This window comes from Marmota flaviventris, chromosome X, assembly GCF_047511675.1.
Source record: "Marmota flaviventris isolate mMarFla1 chromosome X, mMarFla1.hap1, whole genome shotgun sequence".
In the NCBI taxonomy this organism is placed as follows: Eukaryota; Metazoa; Chordata; class Mammalia; order Rodentia; family Sciuridae; genus Marmota; species Marmota flaviventris.
This window is the reverse complement of record NC_092518.1, coordinates 60,510,666-60,535,922: the sequence shown is the minus strand read 5'-3', so window position 1 is coordinate 60,535,922 and position 25,257 is coordinate 60,510,666. Positions and strand designations below refer to the sequence as shown.

General features: G+C 37.7%; 1 protein-coding gene across 2 annotated transcripts in view; it reads right to left on the bottom strand.

The window, feature by feature from the left end:
- Eda2r (ectodysplasin A2 receptor) overlaps nucleotides 1-22,529 on the bottom strand; it is a 34,001-nt gene extending 11,472 nt beyond the window's left edge. For both annotated transcript variants that reach the window (XM_027935880.2, XM_071606502.1), the window contains exons 1-3: nucleotides 22,475-22,529; nucleotides 17,286-17,337; nucleotides 7,847-7,943 (exon numbers count right to left, since the gene is read on the bottom strand). In XM_027935880.2, coding sequence (XP_027791681.1) covers nucleotides 7,847-7,933 — 87 coding nt within the window. In that variant the 5' untranslated portion in view covers nucleotides 7,934-7,943; nucleotides 17,286-17,337; nucleotides 22,475-22,529. The remainder of the gene's footprint in view (nucleotides 1-7,846; nucleotides 7,944-17,285; nucleotides 17,338-22,474) is intronic.
- Between the last annotated feature and the right edge of the window lie 2,728 nt (nucleotides 22,530-25,257).

Below are 25,257 nucleotides of genomic sequence, written 5' to 3'. Positions count from 1 at the left end.
TTTGTTATATTAATTCATGAAGCATTCATTAAGTGACTACTATATGCTAAGATGCTATTCTAGATAGTGTGACTAAATGATTGAACCAATCACATAAAAATCCCTATTCTCATGGACTTATGTACTCCATAAATCTTCTAAGGTTGCATTACCAACCCTATTTTACAAATAATAAAACTTGAGGTGCAAATGGTTTTGTCAGAACAATTGGCAAGCCTATGAAACCCTTTCCCTGTGGGCCTGAGACTACACACACATCCACAACCAGAGATACAAGGCTTCACAGAGCACTCACAAGAGTGACTTTGCCAGTTAATTAAGTACCCTGCCCAAGAAACCTCTTTGTCCTATGAGTCTTAAGACTACTGCATTGTCTGGTGACTGGGTTACACTGGCACATTGTATCCTACTACTATAACTAGAAGTCTGGGAAGTATTCTTCCTCCTTACAACTTAGAGATTTCTTTCCTTAAATCTAAATGAATCAGGAGACTTGGCCAAGGTAAACCCTCAGCAAAGAACAGAGGGAGCCCAAGCAACACTAGATGCACCACCCAAATCAAAAATTGTATCACAAAGTCTCTAAAACTCAAATTGTCTTTAGGCTTGCCACCAACAAAAGAAGGCCAGGACCTGCATGTTAAACCTAAATGATGATTGATAAAACATAGGATTTAATAAAACTTTGAATTTCTTAGCATAAAGTAATTGACCAAATACTCAGGATACAATGGAAAAATATTATACCCATCATAAAAATAATCAGGAAAGCCACTCACAACATGAGAGAGAAAAGACAGTCAATTGACACCAAAATCCTCACAAGAATTTTAAAGCATCCATAACCAAAATGCTTTCACATGCAATCACAAATTTTTTAACCAAAAGAAAAATTAGAACAGCTAGCAAAAAACCAAAAGTTATGATGAAAACTTACTGCTTGTTCTCAATATTAGAGAAGAGATGATAGATGATAGAATCAGTGAATTTGAGGACAGAACAATAGAATTTACACAATCTGAACAGGGAGAAAGTAGAATAAAAATAAAATGAGCAATGCTTTGGGGAACTGTGGGACTATGGAAAAGATCAAACAATCATATCATCAGAGTCTCATGAAAAAAAAATGTGTCTGAACAATTTTTCAAAGAAATGAAAGTTGAAATCTTTATAAATTTGTCCAAAGACATACAGACTCAAGAGGATGGAGCAAATCACAAATACAGTAAGTGCAAAGAAATATACATCATAATGACACTTACAAAAACAAAAGACAAAATCTTATAAATAGCCAGAAAGAGATGACATTACCTATAGAAGAAAACCAATTCAAATGACAGTGGATTTCTATCAAAAGCCGAATGCCAGAAGCAAGCACCACATTTTTAAGTGCTGAAAAAAGAAAAAAATCCTGTCTACTGCAAATTCTATATCCAGATAAAGTATATTTCAGGAGTACAAGAGAAACAAAGATATTCTCAGCAAAGAAAAACTAAAAGAATATGTTGTTGGTAGACCTACCCTGAAATAATAGCTAAAGGGAGTTCTTCAAGCAATAATAAATAATAGAATAGGGAATCATGGTGCATCAGGAAAAAAGAAAGAACAAGGGAAATACAAAAATATGGATATAAAATGAACTGTCCCTTTCATGAATTTTACAAATCATATTTGATTATTAAAATGAATATAACAAAATATTATGTCTTATACTCTTTTTAAAAAAATATTTACTTTTTAGGTGTAGATGGACACAACACAATGCCTTTATTTTTTTTTTTATGTGGTGCTGAGGATGGAACCTGGGTCCCGCCCGTGCTAGGTGAGCGCTCTACCGCTAAGCCACAATCCCAGCCCTTATGTCTTATACTCTTAAAATGATATTTAAAGCTGGGAAAGTAAAAGAAACTAGATGGAAGGGATATATCCATACTTCACCCCAAACAATAAAAAACTGAAACCAGTAAATCCTGAAAAGTCAAATGTGAATATTGTAATATTCAAAACTACATCTAAGAATATAATACAAAAATATACCAAAAACTACAAATAAATAAAGATGGGATTCTAAAAATATGTCCATGTAACCTGCAGGAAAGCAAGAAAAGACAAAGAGGGGACCAAGGAGCAGAGAGAAAAATAAACAATAATATGGCAGACTTAAACTCCAAAATATCAGTAATTATCTTACATATCAATCATCTAAGTAAACCAGTTGAAGGCAGTGATTAACATAATGGATAAAACCAAAGACTATTAAATTGCCTTCAACAATCATTTCTTGAATAGGTGGATAAATAATTTCTTAATAAATTAAAAAGAAGCAAATTATGAAAATATTATTGAGACTCTTCTGCCCTAATTAGATCAAGACCCCCAAATGCTTTTGCTATTAATCAGTTTTACAACCAGAAATCACTGATTTTTTAAAATTTTGTAATGCTAGCATTACATTGATAGGAAATGTTGCTGACAGTAGTAAAACAATAGTTATTGTCAAAAAATAACTTATACAATGTAAAAAAAGAATACTTAATTATAATTAAGAATGGTTTATTGGGGCTGGGGATCTAGCTCAGTTGACAGAGTGCTTGTCTAGCATGCACAAGGCTCTGGGTTCAATCTCCAGCACCACCAAAAAAAAAAAAAAGTTTTACCTTGGGGGACTGGGGTTGTAGCTCAGTGGTATAGAGTGCTTGACTAGCACATGTGAGGCACTAGGTTTGATCCTCAGCACCACATCAAAATAAATAAAATAAAGGTATTGTGTCCATATACAACTAAAAACATATTTAAAAAGAATGGTTTATCTTGGGAATGCATAGAATTTTCATTTTGGGTATTGATTTTTATGTTATCTAAAATGACAAAGGGAAAATTATATTAAAAATCCATAGATAATGGTAGAATGAAACAAAATTCAAAATCATTTCTGATTTTAAATATATTCATATTTATATTATAAAAAGGACTTTAAAAATACTCTGCAATATGTCTGTCTATTCAGGTGCCTTACATGAGTAGGGAATGAACAATAAGCAATGAATATTCAGAATAGAAAAAGAAGCAATCAGAAACAGTTCACAAAATTGGAAATGCAAATGGACAAACAAACAAAAAATGTTGGGATATTTCCCTATCAAATATAAAAAGTAAAAACAAAATTCTCATAAAGTCCTCATAAATTAGTAATTTAATATTACAGAGGAAGGCATAAAATTAATAGACAATGGGAACATGCATTATTCATTTGTGGTTAGGCTTCTGGGACGTGGGAATTCTATGCACTGTTGAAAATAAATGCAATTGTAATGGAAATTAGTAAAAAACTTCAGAAGTGTTATCTGCTAATATATCTCAAAAATCTTAAAATTGTATTTAGCTTGGAAATTAAACTTCTAGAAAATGTCCTGAGGAGACAGTGTTAATTTTCTGAAATGATTTATTTACTGTGATATTTATAATTCATAAGTGAAATATTAAAATAAATAAAGGTATCTGAAAAAAACTTCATCTCAGATGCTTCTAGCTATTTATCCAAATATCATTGGTCACCTTCCTCCTTCGTAACAGAACAACAATTTCATGCTAAATAGCAGGATGACCAGCCTCAATAAGGAATTTTTAACTTTCTTCGTCAATCATGGTTATCCCATTCTTGTTGGACTGATACTCATTTCCCAGTCTTGGCTTCTAGCTAGGGATAGCTGTATCACCAAGGTCTGGACCATAAGATAAAATGGGAAATCAGAAAATAAAGGCAAGCTATTTTGACCCCCCATCCCTGCTTCCTGACTTTGATTATGGTGTGAAGATGTTATGCTTTGAGTTGTGGCAACCATGATGTCACAAACATAAGGACAAAACAGGAAGGTACCCAATATGAATGAAAAGAGACTGAATCCTTGATAACATGGTTGATCTGCCCAACAAACCAAAAGGATGCCTGTCTCCAGACTACCTACATATGTGCTTATTTTAAGATTGTGTGAAGCTTTATGTCATATTTTTTCACTCTAAATATATTGATAAAAATATTGGTAAAAATATTGATAAAAAGTTTGTTTCCAATTTTTCTCATTAAGTTCATTTTTGAATAGCACATAAAATATAAACATTGTACATATTAATGGGGTAACACACTATTGTCTGATACATTGTATACTGTTTAAATCCATTAAACATATGTATCTCCTCAAACATTTATCACTTCTTTATGATGAAAACATTCAAAATCCTTTATTCTAGCTTTTGAAGTGTACAATATATTATTATCTATAATCATTTACTGCACAATAGCACAGCAGAACTTCTTGCTCTTATCTAACTGTAACTTAGCAAACAACCATTGGTCAACCTTTCCGCTTCCCTCCCTTTTCCTATTTTCCCCAGTTTCTGGTAACCACCATTCTACTATCAGTTTCTATGAGATCAAATTTTTTAGATAAAAAAATTTTCACATATGAGTGAGATCAAGTGGTAGTGTGTTTCTGTGCCTGACTTATTTCACATGACACAATTATCTCCAGGTCCATCCATGTTGACACAAATGAAAGGATTATATATATATATATATATATATATATATATATATATATATATATATATATAGGCACTAGGGATTGAACTCAGGGGCACTCAAACACTGAGCTACATCCCTAGCCCTTTTTTAAATTTTATTTAGAGACAAGGTCTCACTGGGTTACTTAGGGCCTCATTAAGTTGCTGAGGCTGGCTTTGAACTTGTAATCCTCCTGCTTCAGCTTCTCAAATTGCTGGGATTACAGGTGTGCACCACCATGCCTGGCTTCATTCTTTTTTATTGTCTAATAGTATTCTATTTTTTATATGTAGCATGTTTTCTTTATCTGGTCATCAGATGATGGACACTTAGGTTGTTTCCAATTTCTTGTCTATTGTGCATAGTGCTACAGTAAACACTGAAGTGCAGATGCCTTTTCACCATACTGATTTTATTTCTTTTGGATATATAGCCAGTAGTTGGATGATATGCTAGTTCTATTTTTCCATTTGTGAGAAATTTCAAACTGTACTAATATACATTCCTAACAGCAGTGTGCAAGGTCCTCTTTTCTTCACATTATTGCCAGCACTTTCTATCTTGAGTCTTTTTTTTTTGGGGGGGGGGGTACCAGGGATTGAACCCAAGGGCACTTAACCACTGGGTCACATCCCCAGCCTTATTTTGTATTTCATTTTAGAGACAGGAACTCGCTGAATTGCTAAGGGCCTCGCTAAGTTGCTGAGGCTGGCTTTGAACTCATGATCCTCCTGCCTCAGCCTCCAGAGTTGGGGAATTACAACCGTGCACCACCATGCCCAGCTTCTTGAGTCATTTTGATAATAGCCATTCTTACTGAGATAGTGTATCTCACCATATTTTTGATTTACATTTCCCTAATGATTAGTGATGTTGAGCCTTTAAAAAAATTAGTTGTATATATGCACTCAATGCCTTTATTTGTTTTTATGTGGTCCTAGGATCAAACCCAGTGCCTCACACTTGAAAGGCAAGTGCTCTATCACTGAGCTCCAACTACAGCCTATGTTGAGCATTTTTATATATCTATTGTCCATTTGTAAGTCTTCTTTTGATAAATATATTATTTCAACTTAGAACACCCTATTTTGTTCATAGGCAAAATCATTTGCCCACAGCAAAGATGGGACTCAAGCTCAGGTGTATCTGGCTCCAAAGTTTATATTTTTATTTTTGCTGTACCATTGTGATTTTGGACAAGTCACACAACCTCTTTGAATGTTGGTGGTCTCATCTATAAAATGGGGCTCATAATACCTTCTTGATTGGACTGTTGTAAAAGCAAATAAGGTAATGCACATGAGAGCTCCTTAGACAGTACAAACTACTAGATAGGTAGAAGCTATTTATATATAAAGCTTTTAGTGGAGTATTTAAATTACAATTCATTCTTCTTCTATAAGCTTTCTTGTGCTGCTGAAGTAAATGTCATAGAGGTGCTGAATCAAATGTACATTTCATGGTGGGCTTCTTTTCTAAGCGCTTGGTAAGAGCAGTTTGACAGATATATTTTTTCCCTTAAAGAAGTTCAGCTTTGTAAATATGGATGGCTTTTAAATTAATGGTCATGTACATGACATCAAAATTTGTAAGGCTTTTTATCATGAGTTTTTGAAGGTATTTGAAATAGATTTTTGTCAAGGCAAGCAGCTTCTTCCATTGAATCCATTCTAATATCCAGCATGTCCTAACTTCTGGTGGACTTTCCTTGGTCCTTGAATCCCTTTATTGACTATGGGGGCATCCACTGTGGGATACAATCTTATATGTAAAGAGAGGGAAGGAGGAAGAAAAGGAAAGTGGTGGAAATATCGAATGATTTTAACAAAATTACATTTTATACATACATAAATGTACCAAAGAGAATTTCACCTTTACATATATGTAGAAAGTATCAATAAAAAAATGAGTGAAAGGAAGTTTGTTAGAGCAGAGGAAATACAGTAGGGGTAGGGAGGAGGAGAAGGAAATATAGTATGGAATAGGGATTGAAATAAAAAAAACCTTACATATATGATTTTGTAAAAATGAACCAAACTAATGTGTTTAACTGGAAATCTCTAATAATAAAAATAAATAAAGTTAGAATTAATGTTTATACCCTTGATATACCTGGGCCTTATTCTCTTCATTTTTTTTAAGTACAGAGGTTGGAAGAATGTGGGCTATATAATCACTTTATTTTCTTTCAGACATAGGATGATGCTACTCTCCTATTCAGAACCCTCCAAAGCGTTCTTAGTGCACTTAGGAAAAAAGATAATTTCTCATCATAGACTTCAGGTCCCCACATGTTCTCACTAATATGTCCCCCTCTCTCACTATATACAACTGTCCCTCTCACTCACCATACAATGGATGCATAAACCTTCTTCCCTGAACATACCCTGTTCATTTTCATCTTAGGACTACACTAGCCATATCCTCTTACCAGAAAGCATAGGCTTAGGGAGTCCTTCCCTGGCCACCTAGTCACTCAGTATTAAATCATCCTACTTTAATTCTTGCCATAGATTCAGGTCTATATTCTTTATTTATCTATATATGTATCTCAATTTTATTTGTATCACTAATACAAATCCAAGGTTCATGAGAGAAAACACATTTGTCTATTGTACATATCCATGGTGCCAACAACCATGTTTGCATAAAACAAAATGTGAGTCTAGAAAAACTGCTGGCTATTTTCTCCCAGTCTCTAGCTGAAGCCCAAATTTAATATCACCCCTAGTTCAGGTACCAACAAGAGACCTACAGCAGGAACAATTGAGCAACTCGATCCTTGCACTTATCATCTCTGCTTTGCTGGCCATTTTGTTCTGATCTTACCTCTATTTGGAATGCTAGAGTTTTTCTGGTTCCTCAATCCTGAATCCTCTTTTGTGTAGCCTTCTCAGTAACCCAGACCCTCTAGACAGAGGATACACTTTAGCCTTTGTGGTTCTTCTTTCTACTTCCATCCCCAAGACCTAATATCTGGCTCCTAAATACCAAGTAGGTAGTTCTATCTTTAGTTGACAGATTTCTCTAATGCTTAAGGATCCTCCTGAGCCTCTGCATTCCATATCTCATGTTGAGATATACCTTGTTATCTCATGTAACCTGATCCTCTAGCTAACTTCCTGCTAAACAATGACTACTAATGCATACTCTCTGGATTCCATGTCTTATCTGCTGAACTGGATCAGTCATAGCTGGGAATGACTCTCCTAATCTTGGTCCCTCTAAGTTGAGAGACTGATTACTAAGATGTCAAAAAACAGTATACTAATTTGGAGGACTTACCTTGGAGAGCTCTTGTCCAGGACCACACTGTTGGCATGTGACACACCGTCCCCATTGGTCCTGGTACTCATTTTCTTGGCAATCCATGGTAAGAAGGCTGTAGGTACAGAACACAAGAACTAGGAAGATAATGGGAAGGAATAGCAAGATAAGTTGTGGCTTCCATGATGCTTGACTTCTGGGTTATCTAATCTCATGTTCTTAGTTAGAGGGGCTAAGAAGGCCAGCACAAAACATCTAATGCTTATATAGCTCTAAATCTTCTAAATGCTTTATATGTAATAGCTCAATTCTTAAGTAATTGTATAAGAGATCATTATTTTCTCTATTTTTCAGATGAGAAAATTGAGGCACAGAGGCCAAAGAACTTTCCCAGAGTTTCACAGTTGTGATGTTACCAAGAACTGAACTGATAAATAGAATAACACAAGTAGTGGGCTTATGTCTGGGCAGGGGGACATAAGCACTGTAATCTATGATGTGTGTTTTAATAGTATGGAAAGTGTTTACATCTGTTATTATTATACTTTATTATTTAATCTGTACATTAATCCCTGTGAGTGAATCAGTATAAGGATTGTCATCTTTATTTTATGGATGGCAATCCTAAAACATGATCCTCCTTTGCCAACAGTGTCTTCAGTTCTTCTGAGGACCATTAGCTGCCATTGCTCCTGTCCTAGGTAGAAAGGGAGGGGAAGATGACCCATCATGCAAATATCCTTGTGTACTAAGGTGTAGAGAGAACAGAACATTATTTTAACAGAAATATGTTAGAAGAGAGATGAGAGATGGCCTGGGGCAATAGCACTTGAATTGTACTTACATTTGACATGTATGGATTCTAATCTTGTCTATAGGATAAGGATAACCCTTGTTTACCCAGAACTAAGAGGTTTCCCAGGACATGGGCTAAATTTATTTAGCACTAAAACGGAGATTCCCAAGCAAGGTGAAAAGGTCGATCAACATACTTGACTCTTTCATTTCGACCTATAATCTGAATGAATTATTTCATCTTTTCTGGCCTCAGTTACTTAATCTGAGTAAAAGGCACAGTATATTCCTTACCTCAATTAAATATCTCTTGAGGGGATTAAATGAGCTCAGGGTCATCAAAATATCCTGAAGGCCTTAAAGAACTATACAAAATAAGACACAGGTAAGTATTCAGACAGGTAATCTTCTACAAAGAGGAATTTTAATGAATGTGGGTAAAACTATTGATAAATGAGGATTTTCCTTCTTAAAGATCAAGGTGTTCTCAGGTCCCTTTGTGCACTCATTGAATACCATGGTGAATTTCAGGTGGTTTCTCAAATACTGAAAGTCCTGAATTTGTACTTCATCAGAAAAGACAGCACATGTGTACCTAAAAAAGGCCAACACTCCTCTAAGAGTCTTCAATGGAGGAGGGGTAAGACATCCTGACTAACATTTTTGCTTCAGTAAAACTTTTCTCTATGTAGAGTGAGCTATTCTTTCCCACTATTTCATTTAGAGGGAATTGGCCTACAAAATCCAATCCATTTTTGCACAAGATATCCTCTCCTGTTTTTGTTTGATAACTTTGCCCATAGTGTTAGCCTCTGGAGGCAAGCTCCCCTCTCCTTACTACCCACCTTTCTCATTGAGCACAAAAATCATCATTGGTCTCATATAGTCTTATGACAAGGTATTTCAGCACCATGGGAATAAAGCCATCATACTGGTCTGGAAATCTCTCCTGTATCCTTTTCTTGTCCAGAAAATCAGGAAAATATTGGCAGGAGCCCCCAAAACAACCCACTTTTTGAGATAAGCTCTCAAAACAGGCATCTGAAATCTTCATGGTAGCTGCTGCTGGCCTTGGAATGTCTGGGGCAAACTATTGGTTTGGTTTCAAGAGACCTACCTACCTAATAAACATGAACCTTAACACAGCCCTATAACCCTGGTTTTGGGATTCTCCCTAGGCAAAGTAGGCCTATTGCCAAATCCCCAAAGGAATTAGGGAATAAATAATAAGACTTATTTCCCTCTCCTTTTTGTCAAACAATTAATTCAAACCATATAAATTAATTTGTCTTGTGTTAGAAGCTTAAGAAATTGCCTTTATTAAAGAGAATAAAATCACATGGATCTTGGACAATTCTGAAGAAGTTAGTATATGGGTAAAACTACTTAATAAGGGTTAAATTTCACTATCCTGGGACAATGTGAGACTTTATATCAAGTTTTCCCCAGTGGTCAGCAGTATCTTGCAACAAATGTAACTGCCTTTTCATTTTAAGAAAAAGAACAAAGAATAAGTAGGTTTTGAAAAATCAGCTGCTCATGTATCTGTAGGTAGGTATTCTTCTAAAGTATCACCAAAGATGCAGCTAAATCCCAGAAACTTCTAAGTTGGCATTGTAGACAGACCTATAAAATTCCCAGAGTAGAGACCATTTCATGTCCAGTACCTGAAAGAGTGGTACCTCAACAGTCCTTATTATTTGTTAGCTTGTCAATGTGCTTTGTTTCTAGGACTATGGTAAAAGATGCACATGTGTTTAGTCACCTATATTATTTTTCTCACAGATAATTTGAAAATTAATCATTTTCAAACAATGATTAATAATTCTATCAAAAGAAAAAAGCAAAGATCTGAATTAGTGACATGCGGACTTGTGTTTGAATTCCAACTCTACAATTTAGTTGTCATGTGTCCTCAAAAAATGGTTCCGTCTTTCATGGCATCAGTTTCTTCATCTGTAAAAATGGCAATTTAAAATAATAGTTTCCACAAATAAAAAAAAGAATTTCAAAAGGTAAAAAATAAAATAAAATAATACCTTCCTTATAGATTATTTTAGAGGATTAAATGCAATAATGCATGTTAAAGGCCCTAGTATAGGGCTTGGTGCTTATGAGACAATTGATAATTAGTAGGTTCTCTTCCCAATCCTCCCTGGTTTAGAAGGGCCCTTTTCCCCATCCCCTTCAGAAGGGTGGGGTTACACTATGAGCAATGTACACTGGCCTCTCTTCAGATTTGTAGGGAAGAAAAGGGAAACAGGTCTCTTTCTTTTACATTGACCCACCCCAGCACAAAGCACGAAGCTGGAACATGAAGACCATGCCTAAGACACTAGTGTCATTACAGCATCTCCCTCCTTACTAACTGCTGCCATTAGTGACTTAAAGCTTAAGGACAAGATTCCCCATAATACCTTCAGTTACCTAAGTCACTTTGACTAAAAGGAACATTGTTCTCAGTATTTGCTGGATATTTTTGATCAAGATATTTTGTACAGGGTGAACTTGGTTGAAAAAAGTTTGAAAACCTTTCTGAGACAATTGCCTTTGAAATGAAAGTGCAAAAGAAATAAAATTTGATTTATGGATAAGTGAGGATGTCATTAGAGACTCTGTTGAACAGCGGATCATTTTCAACAGAACAATCCCTCCCACTTCTACAATCTGAGGCTCAAAATTTTTTTTTCACTCCAACTCTGACATCTGATTTTGTTCTCCTATTATTTCTATCACTACATTAGTGTGGGGCAGGGAAATAAGGTAAGGGTCAGGCATCAATTTTCTCCTCCCTTTGAGTATGATACATTCTAGAGTTCTTCTGTGAAGACTTCCACTCACTTAACTGTACTGTTTGCAGGTTACATCTTGAAAAACTGCCTCTAACTTGCCAACAACTCAAGAAAAGAACAGACAAAGGAAATGTATAGATAATGAACAAAGCCCAGATAGTTGCAGTGGACAAAAGTCTATGGTTTATGATAGGAATTCCAACTCTATCCTCAACAGAAATTCCCCACGGAAGTTTGGGAAGCTCAATCAATTTCTTCATCCATAAAATGGGGATATTTCTATCTTACCTGTGTAATGTTTAAGAGTAGTTTGGACATCACGGGTAATGTGGAAGTGCTCTAGAAACCTCATGTAGGTCACATACTGGGACTGTTTTTTATTAATGTACCACATATATCCATAAAATATGAAGCAAACTGATAAAATTTTACATATGCATATACTCATGGAAACACTACATAGATAAAGATACAGAACCTTTTCATTATCTCAGCCAGCCACCCTCAAGCCCCTTTTCCAGTCAACCCCATTCTCCAGGTAATCACTCCTCTGGGTTTCTGTCACTATGATTATTTTTACCTGAACTTGAACTCCATATAAATTAAATAGTACAAGAAACACCCTTATTTCTGGATTATAAAGCTTTTCTAATAAGAAACATTAAAAAATTCTGTAATTTTTAATTGTTTTCTTCTAAGAAAATATAAGTGTAAATATTTATGACCTTGGATTAGGTAATAGTTTCTTAGCTATAATACCAAAAGCACAAGAAAAAGAAGAAAAATAAATTTATGCTTAAATTTAGAATTCAAAAATTCAAAACTTTTCTGCTTCAAAGGACACTATAAAGAGATTAGGAACGAGGAGGGAAGATGACATAATGAGTGGCTGGATTTGATTAGTTGACACTGTTTACATGTGTTGAAATATCACACTGAACATCATTAATATTTATAGTTAATGCATTCTAATTAAAATACTAATAAAATGTTTAAAAAATTAAAAAGTGAAAAGAAATTAGAAGACAACTCACACAATGGGAAACAAAAATTTGCAAATCCTGTACCTGATAGGAGATTTGCAACTAGAATATACCAAGAACACTTACAACTAAAACACAGACAACACAATTTAAAGTGGGTAAAGTATTGAAACAGATGTTAATCCAAGAAATATAAAAATGCCAATGAGCCTATGAAAATGTGCTCAGTATCATTAATAATAAGGGGAATACAAATTAAAACTGCAAGAGGGCTAGGGTTGTGGCTCAGTGGTAGAGTGCTTGCCTCACACACATGAGGCCCTGGGTTCCAACCTCAGCACCACATAAAAATAAATAAATAAAGATTAAAAAATTAAAACTGCAAGAAAGTATCACTTTATGTGCACTAGGCTGGCTATAAAAAGATTGGACAAAGAAGTGTTGTTGTCAAGGATGTAGAGAAATTGGCACCCTGATATAAGGCTTGTGAGATGTAACATGGTGCTACCCCTTTAGAAAATGTATATTTTTTTCTTCCTCAAAGTGTTAAATATAGAGTTACTACATGACTCATCAATTCCATACCTAGGTATATACCCCAAAGAATTGAAAGCACATGTTAAATTCATATAGGAATATTCCTAGAAGCAATATTCATAATAGACAAAAGCAGACAAAAACCCCAAATGTCAATTAAAATGATAAGCAGATAGACAAAACTTGGTCTATCCATGCAATGAAAAATTATTCAGCAAAAGTGAAAATCCACAAAGCCAAGCACAGTAGCACATGCCTATAATCCCTGAGGCTCAGGAGGCTGAGGCAGGAAGATCAAAAATTCAAAGCCAGCCTCAGCAACTTAGTGAGGCCCTGTGTCAAATTCAAAACTAAAAAAAAAGGATGGGGATGTAGGTCAGTGGTTAAGCACCCCTGGGTTCATTCCCTGATACAACAAAACTAAACTAGACTAAACTAAACTAAACATAAAGTGCTTAATAGGTGCAATAATGTGGACGAACCTTGAAAACATTATGCTAATGACAGAAGTCATATACAAAAGGGCAAATATTATATGATTTCATTTATATAAAAAGTTCAGAATAGGCAATCCATAGAAAGGAAGCAGATTTAGTGTTTTCCAAGGGTTGGAGGAAGGAAGGAATGAGTGATTAATGGATGTGAATTTCTTATGTAGTGATAAAATGACCTGGGATTAGAGAGGAGTAATGGTTGTATGATGGTTGTATGAATTACCAAAACTCAGTAAACTGAGTAAACTCTATACACTTAAAAGGGATAATTTTTGTGATATGTGAATTATATCTCATTTTTTAGAAATGATGGTTCTTCCATTTTTTGTTTAATATTGTGAATTATCCTATACTATTCCAATACACCTTATCTAAGTTAGCCCCAAAATATAAAAAAAAGGAAAAAGAAAAAGAAAAAATGAAAGCTGCAATGAATATTCTTTTATATGCCTTTAAGTGTAATGTTTTGTTTAATCCAAACCTATCTGGTTAATTATATATATCAGGAGAGCTGACAAGTGGCCACATGACTAGTGTATCTTTATTTGGCCTTTGTCATGTGGATGCTGTCCCTGCCCATTACCTCTGTCCTGGTTCCCCAAAAGATAACCTAGAAGAGTAAGAATGTAGCAGACAGGAAAGAGGAGAAGCAATGAGGCTGACATTAATGATAATCCCCACATTAGCTCATTGTGCCCTGAATAATTGCTTCTGGCCAAGTTTCTGCTGGATGTGAGGTGCTCAGGCGCTGGGGGTGCAGCTGCCTCTGGCCACAGCTTGCGGCTGCTGCTCTTCTCAACTTGCACACATGCCTATGGAGTGAAACATGCCCTCTCTATCTAGGATGGGTAGGCAGAACAGGATGACAAATCTAAATTAAGAACTCAGGACTTCAGGATATTTGCTTTGCCTGGACAGTGCAGAAGGTCTGGGATTAGAAAGGGTGAGGAAGACAGCAGCTGGTCCATGCCCTGCCCATTCCTCTCCTGTGAGCCCACTCACCCACCCACATGCACAGGACTGGCAAAATCAAGGCAGTTGCTCCACCTGGCCTTGAGGATACTCCTTTCTTGAAAATCAAATTTCTTATCAGTACAATGCCTTCATCATTTTCAGATATTGGGCCTATCAGCCAGATGTTGCTTTACCATTTACTGGTGGCTGTCAGCCTTCCCCTTTCTGGGTTGGCCAACAGTCACTCCTATCCCAACCTTCTCTTGTTCATAAGCTACTTCCAAACTACCAAACATCTTCTTCCAGCCCCACTGTTTGTGAATTTTATATTTCCTGTTTCAAGTCAGTATGGTGAATGGTCCCAGGCCCAGCTCTGCCATCAGGAGCATATGACTACCCAATGCCAGGTCTGAGGTTCCTGTTTGTAACATGAGGGAGCTTGCTTAGCCAATCTCTTAAACCAGTGGTGCTTGCTATTGGCTGCATCTTGGGAGCTCCAGAATATACTTATACTTGGGACTCAACCCTGAGAATCTGATGTGATTAGTCTGGAGTGTGACCTGAAGATCTGGAATTTATACAGCTCCCCATGTGATTCTCATGTGTAGTTAAAGTTGAAACTATTATATTGATAAGGAGACTCTTTTGGGTCTGACCATGTCTGTTTGTCTGAATATAAGGTGCAGTCATAAAGGTTTACCCATCCCCCATATAACAGAAAGAATTCTATGGAGAAGTAACCTGTGTCATACCCATTTTTTTCGGGGGGGGGTGGGTGGTCCTAAGAAAAATAAGAAAGGTAAAGGGGATGGTGGTATGAATATTTTAAAATATGCCACATCATGTCATCTCCAACTTCTAATTCCATTAGCAACTCCTGCTTCCACTCATAAAAGTCAAGTGCCCCCAATGAATGTTGAGGCCTTAGACAATTTGCCTACCTTAACTTCCTCAATTACTTCTTTGGCCCCTGCTCTCCTTACTTTCTTCACTGCAGGCATGCTGGCCACCTTCCTATTCTTCAAATTTCCTAGGAATGCTCTCACCTTAGGCCCGTCACACTTGCTCAAGCCAGGAATATCCTTGCCCATGACCAGTGCCCTCAACCTCTTCAGTTCTTTGTCCTTGTAACATTATATTGGTAAGGCTTTTCTGACCACTATTTTAAAATTGCAACTTCCTACCATACTACTTATCCCCCTTTCCTGTTTTATTATCCCCTATAGCACTTATGACCTTCTGGCCTGTCAAATATTTTGATTATTTTTATTGTCTATGCTTTCCCTAACTAGAATGTAAACACCATGAGATGGGATGCCTGCCATGTTCACTACTTCATATTTGATGATTAGAACAGTGCATGGCATATAGAGCACTAAATAAATATTGGTTGATGAGCAAATGGTGGAAATCTACAGAATAAAGGTCACAATCTTCTGCCTGAGTGAAAGATTTCATAGTTCATTAGGGGTTTCATATTGATTTACTTAACAGACCTTCACAATTACCCAAGGAGGAAACTAAGGATTATTATCACCAATTAACATACTTACAAAGAGAGAAAAGATGAGGTTCAGAGAAAAAGTATTACTTTGAGTTTATTTAGTTAGTAAGAAGTATTCAAAGATAATTTAGGGCCTATGAATGAGACATGCTTTCCAAGGTAGTACTGAACTAAAATAGGGAATAGAGATCTTCCCAGCCTTCACTGAAATTTCATTTTTCTTCAGTGATATTTTGTGTGGGCCAAAAAAACCTCATTTTTGAATACTAATTTGCTTGTGCTTTAAATAATGGTTTGACAGGATTACTATCCAAGCCTTAGATAAGAGGGCCAGGACAAGGGTGGTAGCAATAGAAATAGAGAGGAAGTGGCATTAGGAGATATAGATCTTACAAAGTGAGCACCAAGAAAAAGATATTAGCTAGAGAAATTTCTGGGAGTTGCTGGATGGGAAACCATAAGAATCCCAGGGTCATGAAGATTGTGGGGGACTTGCTTGGTAGGAAAAAGGTAATACACTATTTTTAAATCTTACTAAGTATGAAGAGTTGGAGGGGACAGAAGAACATTGCAATGGTCATGTCCAGCAGGCAACAAAAGTATATAGAACATAGTTTGGAGTTACAGACAAGTCATGTGTATAAGACCAGAATAGTCATGCTTGCTCATGACTTCATATCAGAAATCAATTCTGTGAGACTTTTTAAAAAATACCAGTTTCCAAGACTTAATAAATCAAAACCTCTGGGGTTTAAGAACCACTGGCTTTGGGCTTGGGATATAGCTCAGTTGGTAGAATGCTTGCCTTGCATGCACAAAGCCCTGGGTTCAAACCCCAGCCCCCCCCCCCCCCCACACACACACACACACGAACCACTGGCCTACGTAAATTGTGGCAGAGGATCAGGTAGATAAAGAAGAACGCTAAGAACAAAACATTGAGTGACACCCATATTTGATTCTAGAAGAGGAATAACAACCATTGGTAAACAAGTAGGGTAAGCCAGGGAAGAAAGAACAGAAACGGGACAGGATAGTAAAGATAGTAAATGACAAACTTTGAAGAAATTAGGGTAAGAAATAGTGTCAGCTGTTGTGAATATAAGGAGGTGGAGGAGTGTTCAGGACTGGGGATGTGTTATTTTAAGTTTACTTCATGTGTGTGTGTGTGATGAAAGTAAATTGCATTTTTATGTTCAAGTATGCTAAAATATGTGCCTGGAATAGAAATAACTCAGAGGTGGTTACTACAGTTTTTAACAGGTTTCACTCTCTATTTCCAAAATGGCTGAAGAATTTTAACTGTTAGTGATAGTAACATCTGGTCCAGCTAAATCAGGATTAGCATAACAACAAGGGTAAATGAAGGGAGCTGGTGCAAAATTAAAGAAACCTCACCTGTTTGCTGTGTCTTTTATTCCAGTGTACAAAGTGAGAAGTAATGTCCCAGCTGGGGGAGAAAAGAAAAAAATAATCATATTAAAAGAAGTTGTCACAGTACAGAGAGAATTAATAACCAATTGAACTGTCCATTTTCACTCACCAAAGGCAAACACTAACCATATGAGTCAAGTGCTTCTTTTTCAAAATACACACACACACACACACACACACACACACACACTGCAAAGAAAGCACAAACCTCAAAAGACAAATGGAGCTTAGCACTGTAAATTAAGTAAAAGTAAAAGCTAAATATATATAAATATTTGGTTAGAGTCTGGCAATGAGTGAAAAAGACTTTTTAAAAGGAGGAAAAAGAATTGTGCAACTGAAAATAGAGACATAATTAACAAAACAAATGGGATGAAATTAAGACCAATAAACTTTGAGCTGATTATAAGGAGAAATATCCTTTTAATGATTGCTGAGACAATCTTCCCTAGTGGGAGCAAAGATACCAAAAATACCCTGGATGATGTTCCAGGGAAAAAATGAGATAATGTATGTGAGAGTACTCTGGAAACTCCTGATTGTGTTACACATGTGAGGAGTTGCTATGATTGTTGTTATTATCCCACCCAGAACTTGGGAGCAAAGGGCACTGGAGACAAGCTTCAGGCCAGACCAACATTTGGCCAAAACTCAAAGCCTCCACTTTGCTCTACTGTCACCCTAGCCAAAGTGAGTCACTTATTTGTGTACTGACCACCATAAGACACCATGAAATTATTGTATCATCAAAAATTAGTTACTCCACCAGCAGTACTGGGAGTGGAGATTCATTAACTTCCCAAGGAGGCTGTTGGCTGAGTTGTCCCAGCTGGGACTTGAATTCATTTCTTTGCAAAGCTGGGAACTGGACAAAATTCAGTCGAGTGTTCTAATTTCTGATTTCTATTAATTTTTTGGTCTTGCCCCACATTGTCTCCACCCTGTCTAATTTACCAAACAATCTAGAATAATTGTATCTCTCTGAATATAGCAATAAAACAATCCCTTTTCCCCCCTAACAATCCAAATTCATTTATTCCATACCTTCCTCATAGGCCAGGGAATGAAACATCCTAAAGAAGGAGGGTATTTGCATAAAACCCAGGGCAACAAACATCCTTATTGTAAGACATGGTGAATAAACCCATAGAATGAGACCTATTTGTACAGGATGTGATACTTCTGCCAAAATATTTATTGCCCTTTAAAAAGAAGTCTAAGAAAAGGAAGAAAGAAATACAACACAGTGAGTTTGAGAGGGTAAGGTGAAACTGAAAAGAAGAAACTTGTTGTTTCATATGTAAATACACATTCTCTGAAATAATTTCCAGCCTCTGACAATCTAGAGTCAAAGTGAGTTTAAAACTCATCTTAGTCCCAGCTGCTTGTCACCCAGTAAAGGAATTCCATCTATTTCTGCTTGAACTCCTTTAGTAACAGGCAGCTCAGTACTCACAAAACAGCACATTCTAATATATTTTTTCCTTCTCTTTGAAAACTGTTTAAACTTTTCAAACTGTTAAACAATTAGAAATATAGAGTCACAGAATTCTGAAAGGATTCTTCAGTGTAAACTAATTCAATTCCCTTATGGTCCAGATGAAGAAACTGAGGCTTAGAGAAGGAATAGAATTTTCCCAAAGTCACATAGTTGGTTAGTGGCAGAGTTGGGACTAAAATTCAAGTCTCCATGTTCAGGCCCAGTGGCTTGTTTATTTCCCATAAATAAAGAGAGAAATGGGCCTAGCTTCTGGATTGATTACTCAGTGACCATGTTACCAAGGCTTCAGCTTCTTGTCTTCACACCCACAACCTAACATTGGCTCATTTTACCCTAAACAGAACAAATCCAAAGGGTGGACTGGGTCAGGGAAAGGTGGCTCATGGAAGGGAAGCAGTGCTGCCCACTCTTTTGGCTCATCCACCATGGTGACTAACAACCTCCTGGAAGCAATGACATGTTACTGCTTAATTCCACCATATATTACATGGCAATTCTTTTATTTGTGAGAATGGTATGATGACTTTTGGGGATACTTGGGGGACATAATACCTGTTAACACTCCAGGATGGATTTTGAGTCACTCAAAACTCACTTGATAAGTGCCTTCTATGCTAGGAATTCTATTAGAACTTAGTAACAGGAGGGAAAACCAGAGGTTTCCACCTGTAGGAAATCATGTCTGGTGGGGAAATTGAGAATATATACTGTTAACTCTAATCCAAGACAGATTATGGCCATCTTCATATCTCCCAGGAGCACAGAATAGTTACGGTCCTTTTATAGACTGATGGCAAGAATAACCTATATCCTTCCTGTTAAGCTCCCAAAAGGAAAATACATGGATTTTCATAAAGAGAGCAAAGAAAAATATCTTCTGCTTCAAAATTAAGCGTTAGCTCTGAGAAATAGCTCCAAAAGATGTCTCACCATCTTCAGAAGGCATTCAAGTGGAGCAGGTCAATAAGACATCGAAGGAGAGTCATGTGGCCAGTCACAGGCCTTTCCCCTGGGTCTAGGAACTTTGTTCCCTGAATGGTTTCAAGAGAACTTTCAAAGGAATGTCTGGCATAAGGTGACTGGAGGATCTTACTTCCTCTTGCCTCCTTCTCTAGTGCCAGAGCTGATCTAATTGCTTAGCTGTCGCCATAAACCCAAATAGCTACTGAAAATCAAAAAACAAACAAACAAACTTGAAGTTAAAAAAAAAGTGATTCCAATCTTGGCTCAGACACATACTAACTATCTGGCAAGTTTCATTTCTCTGCCTTCCCTAGTTGGGTTGAGGTGTCATTGGGATTATGGTTCAAAAAATACATACACATTTTTTTCTCACATTCACCCATCATGTTACTTTCGCAGTGTTCCACATCATTATGAAGGTGTTACCACCCCAATTTAAATAGTTCAAAACCTCAGACACATATCTGATTCGACTCCATGTCATGTGAGAAATGGAAGCAATTTGAGTGTTTTGACCTAGGGACAGAAAATGTACGTAATCTGGCCTCTGGTCTCAGATCTTTGAAGACCTCTCAAGGAAGATAAAGAGCAGACTGCTCTGGGTGGTCCCAGAGAGAATAATTAGGACATCTAGGGTCAAGTCATAGGTAAACCAAGTCCAGATTACCAAAAGGGAAAACCTTTAACAGTCAAGGCTTTCCTTGAATGGAATGGGCTCTTTCAAAGAGCAGGGAAGAGAGCAGAATCCAAGAGATTGTGAATCTCACACTCTTCTTTTTTAAGCCCATATAATTTATCAACTTCAAATTTCTGAAGACTCAACTGATGTGATACCTTGTTAAATGAACTGCCTCCTTTCCAGTCCCACAGCCACCACCTCAGCTCCAAGGCCTTGTCCCCTCTCTGTATATAGTTTATCCACCTCTTGATTTCTTCTATTCCAATATGGCTGACTTATGTTCATAAGATTATTCTTCCTATAGTACATATCTGGGTTTATTTAGCTCAGAAACTCTTAATAGCTATCCACTGTCTGCCAAATCAAATTGAAACTGAAATATCCAAAGTCTTTTGTGGTTTACCACCAATCTAACATGGCAAATTTAACTTCCACTTTTCTCCTAATTGTAAGTTAAAATCCATCTCAGCTGGTGTTCTTTTCACGTGCTCCAAGCTTCCCTGTCTTCAAGCAGTTGTTCCTGTTGTTTTCTTTGCTTAAACTGCCTTCTCTCCTATTCTCCACCTGTTGAAATCCTATCTGTACTCCACGGTCTAGCTTAAATAATAATAGTTAACATTTATTGAGTGCTTATTTTGGGCCAGCCACTGTGCTAAGCATGTGCAAGTATTTTACATGGATTATCTCATTTAATCCTCACAACAACCCAATGAGGTAGGTGCTATTATTATCTCCACTTTAGCCTGGAGTTTACTAAAGCTCAGAGAGGGGGAAGTAATTCTGTTTGTTCAAGGGCACACCAGTTAATAAATGGTGGGGATGGAATCTGAATCCAAAGAGTTTGCCTCTGGAGTGCTGACAGGTGTTATTATTTCAAAAAACAATCCAAAAGGTTCTCAGATTTTTTCTAACTCAAGTTGATAGGATCCTTACTTGAGAACCTCAGAGCACTTTGCTCCTTAAAGATCTATCTTCTATTATATTTACTTGGGTTCTTGTACCCATGATGAGCCTGACAAGCCCCATTGGCCACAGCCTAGATTTTGCACTTCTCACTGTCTCAAACTTGATGGCCCAGAGTAAGTCCTTAATAAGGTCGTTAAGTTAAATTGGAGGAATATTGAAGTGAAGGAAAGGTCAGGAGAGTTATCTAGAGGAGATGGTCCACACCCCCGCTACCCTGTATGACATTGGCCAGTGCTACCAACACCTGTCCAAATCAGACCCTTCAGTCTATTTTCCCAGCCTGTTCTCTGGCGGGTCTCTTCTTGTCCCCCCAGTTCTCACAGCTGCCTGGGCTTTGGCCAGTGTTTGGGGTGAGGCAGGATCAAAATATCACTGCCCTGGGCTCAGCTTCCAGGAGTGAGGGATCAAGTGAAACACAGGCGCGCGGGTGAGGGGGTGGACTGAAAGCCCCCATACAGAGCCAGCATGCTCTTTACACAAGCCCTGACTTGCCCAGGGACCACGTGGGTGGGCCAGCAGTTTAGCTTCCCTCAGGGATGCTGCACATATCTGATCCACCCCCTCCTCCCTTCTGCTAACTCCCAGCCTCCTCCTCTTCCTTATCTCCCAAGCCCAGATGCTCAAGGTAGTTTGACAAGTTCGGGCATGTTCCCAGTGGCCATCCAGGTCCAGTAAGAAGGCTCTTACAGCGGGGTATTGGTTCGCTAGGGTTGTAAGAATATCAGCCTAGGTTCCTGGCACTTCAAATAGTGTTCCCTGTACAAACGGATGAACTGGTAGAGAGCCAGGGGATGCCTTTCCAGCCATTCTGACTTTGCAGCACCCAAGGAGGGAAATCCTGACCTGGTCCTGTACTTCCAAATCTAAATGCCACAGGTTCCAGCCGGCCTGCCACTCCAGGGTGTGCTCCCACACGTGCCCAGTAACGGAAGGATGGGTCTTACCATCACAACAATGAAATTCCCAGACACATGCACCTCAACACAGAGCAAACATTCCGCTCAGCCCCTGCCCCTCAGTCCCCAGCAAGCATATCGCACTCACAGTAGATGAAATCCGTTGCTATCAAAGCTCCGCTCCACTCATTTCATATCCACGTGTAGCAACAGCGGATCAAATCCACCCTCTATTCCTTTCATGCTAAGCCTACTTCCCCCGCCCCTGTGAGGTTTCCGGGGCAGCTATTGGATTACCTGATGTGTCTAGGCGTGGCTATGCAAAGAAACCCCGCCCCTGAAAAGGACACTGTGAGTCTGGGGGGTAAACAGTGACCCAGCCACTGATTGGGCTGGAGTTGCAAAGCTCCTGGGACTGAAGCGGGGGCGAGACGGCAGAGGGCCAGGGAGTTTGGTTCAGCCCAGTCTGTGGGAACGGAGGGAGGGTCAAGTGGTTGGAGGCAGCTAAATGGAGCTCTGCTCTTCAAAGTTTTGTGCATGAGTTAGCAAGGCTGGAGATTGACAGGCAAACTTAGTGTTGCAAAAGTAAGGATTTTTAGACACACGGAATAGCTACTTCCCAGCTCTGATCCTGCCTTAAAAAAAAAAAAAAAAAAAAAAAAAAAAAAAACGCTTCAGAAAACTTTTGACTGGAGGAGGAGAGGTAACATGAAGCTGGGGAAAGACCACTGAAAATTAAGGAAAACTGACTTCTGGACTTGGCTCTGAATTTCTGCACACCCTTCGCCTTTGTGGAGCCCTAGGTCTCCGTACAGGGAAGAGGGTGGACTACCTAGTCTCTAAGGGTCATTCTAATAATCACCCTTTGGGAGTTTATAAGTTTATGATTTCGCGGGCAGCAGTGGGGAAATCCTGGGATGTTGTCCCTGACCTTGAAGAACTTGAAGAGGGGTTAGACAGGACAGACTAGACACAGAGAACAATAAGCAGTATAAAATGCATGAAGCTATGCTTGTGTGGGGATAGGGAGTAAATAGAAAATTTCTGTAGATTCCTGTCAATTTTGTGTGAAACAAAAATTGCTTAAGAAAACTAAGTCTTTGATACAAAATAAAAAAAGGGCTTAACTATGGGATATAGGGTAGAAGGGCACTGGGGTGCAGTAAAAAGGAGAACTTAGAAAGGCTCTAAGCAACTTAGTGAGACCCTATCTCAAAATAAAAAGTAAAAAGGGCTAGGGATGAGGCTCAATGGTTAATCACCTATGGGTTCAACCCCAGTATCAAAAAATAAAAATCAGACCAGAATGTGGTCATCACTTAGACTGCTGTTATGGGCTCAGGCATAGAAAGAGAATTGCCAGAGTTGTAATTTCAAGTCTGTTCCTTACTTGTTGTGTGACCTCCAGCAAGTTACTTAACCATGTTGTATCTTAACATATTCATTTGTAAAATGGATACAATAATAATCTCTTCCTTGGGATTATTTTGGGGAGTGCATGAGTTTATATAAAAATAGGGTTAATAAATATAAGAAAATTAGAACAATGAGTGGGACATAGAATATAACATACACATGTTTATTAGATATAAATAACACACACACACACACACACATAAGCAATTTAGGGTCCTTATATCTGTGAGATTAAAATGAAAATAGTTGTGCTGTGTAACTATTAATTCTTCCCAGAGGAGGCAAATGAAGAGTTACAGGTAGAAAACTCAGCTTTATCTCCCAGAGAGTAGACTCTTTCACAAAAGGGGGGCCCTTTGCTTTTTCTCCATCTTGTGCTACCCAGATCTGGCTTACAGACAGCCCAAAGAACCCTGGCTTTGGATTTAGGAGTCTTGGCAAAATTAATTTCATGTGTAAAAATCAAGTGAGTGTCTTTCTCTCTCAGCCTTTGTAACCTAAAGAGATTCTTAGAATAGATGACCTTGAAATTCTAGAGCAGTGCTTTTTACATGTTAATATATACACAGAATCACTTAGGAAATTTTATTAAAACACAAATTCTGATTTAGTAGCTCTGCTGTGGGGGCCCAAATTTTGACTTTCTAACAGAGTTCCCAAGTGATGCAGATGCTCCTGGGACACAGAAAATTTCAAAATCAAGAGTCTAGAAGGTGGTCAGGGATAGCCTTTACTGAGCATCTGTTGTGTTCGTCAGCATTCCATTACTGAAACAAAATACCTGAGATAACAAATGTATATACAGGAAATATTTATTTTGGCTCACAGTTTTGGAGGTTTCAGTCCATGTTTTGTTGACCCTATTGCTTTTGGATCTGTGGCAAGGGAGGAGCGCATCATGACAGGGCGTGGAGATATAGTGGGGCAAATCCAATCACTTTATTGGCAGGATGCAAAAGAGAGAAAGAGGAAGAGATCTGGGTCCCATTGCCTCCCTTGAGGGCATATCCCCCAATGACCAGAAGGTCTCCCACAAGACCTTACCTTTTAGAAGTTCCACCACTTCTCAATTATGGCATAAGCTGGTGACCAATTCTTTAACACTCATCTATAAATCATGCAAATGTGCCCCTTTGTAACTTAAAAAAGTCCTATGAAATAGTGATTACTATTCCTTATGGATAAAGAGGATTCTTGTACTCATGACACTGCCTGGAATACTGAAATCAACCTGAGATGAAGGTACTAAGGAAACTTCAGAGGGTACTAGCTTTTGTCAGATTATTTTGAAAATGACTAAAAGCAAAAAATATGAAGCTAACACTGCCTTCTACCACATCTTGTCCAATAATACTATGATAGCTGGCCCTCACAGAGCACTTTTCAGGCACTGTTCCAACTGTTTTGCATGGATTAATTAATTTAACCTTAAAATAACCAATCAAGCTAAAGGCATTGGAATCATCCTTGACTCTTTTTTTTTCACCTCATATTCAATCCATCAGCACATCCAAT